This window comes from Propithecus coquereli, unplaced genomic scaffold (assembly GCF_000956105.1).
Source record: "Propithecus coquereli isolate 6110/MARCELLA unplaced genomic scaffold, Pcoq_1.0 Scaffold46, whole genome shotgun sequence".
Taxonomy (NCBI): domain Eukaryota; kingdom Metazoa; phylum Chordata; class Mammalia; order Primates; family Indriidae; genus Propithecus; species Propithecus coquereli.
Genome location: NW_012150396.1, coordinates 4,323,750 through 4,328,085, shown reverse-complemented (window position 1 = coordinate 4,328,085; position 4,336 = coordinate 4,323,750). Strand labels below are relative to the sequence as shown.

Here is a 4,336-nt window from a genome sequence, read left to right as displayed (position 1 = left end):
CAGACAAAGATAAATGACTAACTACTTGCAAATTAAACAGACTGTGCAAAACTGAAAGTGTAAAATTGAGAATGGAAAATAGTGTTGAAAATATTTGTTGGATTTAGCAGAAGATAGAGGCATTAGTAAAGTAAAAAAAAAAATTGTAAAAGTGAAAAGATAGAGCAACAACATAGTAGTATGTTTTTGGAAAGGGCTTGGGAAACATCTTTGAAAAAGAGGAGTTTGATGCTGGAGCAGTTACAGCTCAACTGTGTATTTTGAACTTGGGTAGATCAGTAGTCTCCACTCTAACCAGTAACAGGTGACCCCAGTACTCAGTGACCTTAGAAACTTCAAAGAGATGAAGATTAGTCTGTGGAAACATCATAAATCTTGACCAGTATTGGGAAACTGAACACAAACATAGCTTGTTGCATTCTGTTGTCTGAAAGGCTTTGGACCTGCCTTGCAGATTGTATGTGCGTAGCCTGGTCAGTTGTCCGTAACATTAATAATCCTTCATGCTTCGATGCACATTCTGTTTTGGCATCTTATGATATTCGAAGATATTTTAAAGGCATTGCTAAAACAATAAATTGCATAACTGAAGTTAACATAGTTGGTGGTACTTTGAAATATACTTGTAAGATGAGGCATCTATTTTATTATTAATAAGGAAATGGCAATTTTTTCTTTTATGTGGTGGCATTGACTTTTGAAAAAATTTGGAAAGATCGATGATAGATAAGTGTTCCAATGTTTTTCAGTGTGATTTTTGTTTAAAATTTTACACATTAAAATCTGATTGGCATTTTATTCAATCTTTTCTTGGAAAATACTCATTTGCCATTCTGCCCTTAAACAAAATATACCATTGTTGTAAAATTGGAACTGAAAATATGAGTTAAATTTTCCCTGAAAAAGAATATGTTTCAAAGGTAAGTTAGCAAGCAGTCTTTGTGTTTTTTAATCGTTTCATTTTTAGTTTTGGTTTCTTCTTATTCACATATGGAGTAGTTCAGTTTTCTGAAGTGTGAATTTTAAATATGCCAGTGCTTTCATCTGAAAATGGAAATTTTCACCCTTGCCCTTTTCCGATATGTATTAGTTTAGATAGGGGTCAGTGTCGGTCCCCTATAAAAAAGCGTATGTGTAATTATCCTTAGACTTAGTTTACTGTTTCATTATTTTCTGAAATAAAATATGTTGCTGAGCACTTTGAATTTAAAATTGTCCTTTTCATCTTTAGGCTTCCTGGAGATTCACGAACAAGAATAGGATTCATGACCTTTGATAGCACTATTCATTTCTACAATTTACAAGAAGGATTATCACAGCCTCAGATGTTGATTGTGTCCGATATAGATGGTAGGCAGTCAGACAAATAAGGTTTTCCAATTATAGACTTTGAGATGGGGGCTGCTTTATTTTACAATACATGTTGTTATATGCTGTGAGAATAATTTCGTGCACTTTGGTATTTGTTTCGAAATAATTGTTTTTCTGGAAATAATTTGACTCTTAGTTTTTTATGCCTGTGTATATATTATACACACATGTATGTATAATATATAGAGAGCATGTATGCTTAATAAAGTAATATTATAGTACACATTACATGTATAACCTGATAAAAACTAAGATTTTCTGATTTGTTATATTCTTTTGACTTGATTTGTTGATGAAAATATGTTTTTCCCGTAGATGTTTTTTTGCCTACACCGGACAGTTTACTTGTGAATCTATACGAAAGTAAAGAGGTGAGACTGATTTGTTTTTCTTAACGTATCAAAATATTTCTGTTATTTCAACTATTAACTGAAATGTGTAATACTTGTTTGGTTGATATGTTAATATTGCAGACAGTAACAATGTAGGTAGCATATCTATCAACTCCTCGGTTTATAGTCCCCAGAAATGCAGGGACACATAGTATACTCCGGAATGTTTTTAAGAATATTGCCATGAATGCTCAGTAATTCAACTTTTCATCTTTGTTTTCCCAGCTTATAAAAGACTTATTGAACGCATTACCAAATATGTTCACCAATACAAGAGAAACACACAGTGCCCTTGGCCCTGCGCTTCAGGCTGCCTTTAAATTAATGTCTCCAACAGGTGGCCGTGTGTCTGTATTTCAGACACAGTTACCTTCCTTGGGCGCAGGACTTCTGCAGTCCAGAGAAGATCCTAATCAGAGATCAAGTACAAAGGTATTTTACATTTAGTGTCTTTATCATATTAAAAATGGTGTTCTCTACCTCTATAGCCTGTGTAATTATTTGTTTATTATTCTGCTTTTCTGCATCATTAATAATAAAAAATGTAAGAATTTAACTCAAATTCTTTGTTTTTGTGTTGCAGTATATTATTTTTATTACTTTGCAAGTTGTAGAAATTTAGAAATCATTTACTGTAACCCTCTCGTTTTACAGATGAGGAAAGTATCTTGCTACTTAATGGTAAAGACGTGACTTGATTTTCTGACTCCAGTGCTCTTTTCTATTACATAAGTGGTAAAACTTACTAAATGCAAGCTATTATAATTTCATATGCTCACACTAATAAACTTCTAAATTATAAATCTAATACAGATCATTGTATAAAACTTGGAAAGTGAGGCCAGGTACGGTGGCTCACACCTCTAAATCCTAGCACTTGGGGAGGATGAGGAGGGAGGATCGCTCGAGCCCAGGACTTTGAGGCTGCAGTGAGCTGTGATCACACCACTGTACTCTAGCCTGGGTGATAGAGTAAGACCTTATCTTAAAAAAGAAAAAAAAGGATTGACATTCTGTTAGGCTATATAACATGGAGACTCTTCTCCAGGCCACCACCTCAGCTCAAGTTTCCTCATAGCAAAGGGAAAGCCTTTCTTAATCGTGCATTCTATCATGTTGTTATATAACAGTTTAAATAACGCTTAACAGCACTCACGCTGGAGCCAGACTGCTTAGGTTTATGTTTTGGCATCCACTTCTCAATAACTATGTAATCTTGGTCAAGTTACTTAATCAGTTTTTGCCTGAGTTTCCTCATCTGTAAAATGTAAATAATAAAAACCATGTGAAATATGTGTTATAAAAATTAGATTATTTAATTTATATCCAACATCTCAAGCAGTGCTGGTGCATAAGTGCTTTTTGTAAAGATAAGCTATTCTTACTGTAGGAAATCTATGCCAACTGCCTAGACATTTTAAAAACTCCTTAGTTTGGTAGGGGGACAGAGGTTATCCTCTTTCTTATTATAAGAGTGACATAAAAATACATGCATAATTAAGGATTTCTAGCTGTTTCTTTATGGTGTGTTGACTTAGGTGGTACAACATCTTGGCCCTGCAACTGATTTTTATAAGAAACTGGCTTTAGATTGCTCAGGACAGCAAACTGCAGTGGACTTATTCCTTCTGAGTTCACAGTATTCTGATCTTGCTTCTCTAGGTAAGGGAATACCACTGTGCTTATCTGTCTACATAAACATTCTAACACATAACTAAATCTAAACTCTTCAGTAAGCATTCTCAGTATTTTGTGGAGAATGGCAGGTGAATTAGATACAGAATATCTATGAAAATTATCAGTAAACTTTAAAGCACTATGCAAATATAAAATGCCATTAGTATTTTGTTTATGTAAAATGATTCCCTTACCATTCTGCTCGATAATAAACTTTATTGTATATTTTATAAATGTTTCTGTTTTCTCAGCTTTATATGCTGTTCTTATTTTGACAGCTTAAATGTTCTCATGACTTAAATTTATTCATAATGTGGAGGCTGTACTACTGTCGGACAAGCAGAATATCATTATTTCGGTAGCTAATACTTTTTGTATTTCTCTCTAAAGCTTGCATGTCCAAGTATTCTGCTGGGTGCATCTATTATTATCCATCTTTCCACTATACTCACAATCCTTCACAAGCAGAAAAGTTACAAAAAGACCTAAAACGGTACCTCACAAGAAAAATTGGATTTGAAGCTGTTATGAGAATAAGATGTACTAAAGGTATGAAATTGTAAAATTTACGCTTTATGTTAAATACTTATATATCAAAATCAATAAGCATTTCATGTATTGCCTACCTATGATGATGACTGTTCATCATAGAAGACTTTCTGTTTGATCCAGTTAGCCGCTACCCTGTTATAAATACATATAGTTATTGGGCCAGGCGTGGTGGCTCATGTCTGTGATCCCAGCACTTTGCTTGAGCCCAGGAGTTCAAGACCAGCCTGGACAACATAGCAATACCCCATCTCTACAAAAGAATAAGAAAAATTAGCCAGGTATGGTGGCTCGCACCTATAGTCCCAGCTACTCAGGAGGCTGAGGCAGGAGGATCACTTGAGCCC

The 4,336-nt window shown here is 34.4% G+C and overlaps 1 protein-coding gene across 1 annotated transcript in view; it reads left to right on the top strand.

The window, feature by feature from the left end:
* Positions 1-4,336, top strand: part of SEC24B (SEC24 family member B) — a 129,303-nt gene that overhangs the window by 99,740 nt on the left and 25,227 nt on the right. Inside the window, exons 12-16 of the mRNA XM_012655082.1 lie at positions 1,232-1,350; positions 1,687-1,742; positions 1,989-2,195; positions 3,302-3,425; positions 3,831-3,999. Coding sequence (XP_012510536.1) covers positions 1,232-1,350; positions 1,687-1,742; positions 1,989-2,195; positions 3,302-3,425; positions 3,831-3,999 — 675 coding nt within the window. The remainder of the gene's footprint in view (positions 1-1,231; positions 1,351-1,686; positions 1,743-1,988; positions 2,196-3,301; positions 3,426-3,830; positions 4,000-4,336) is intronic.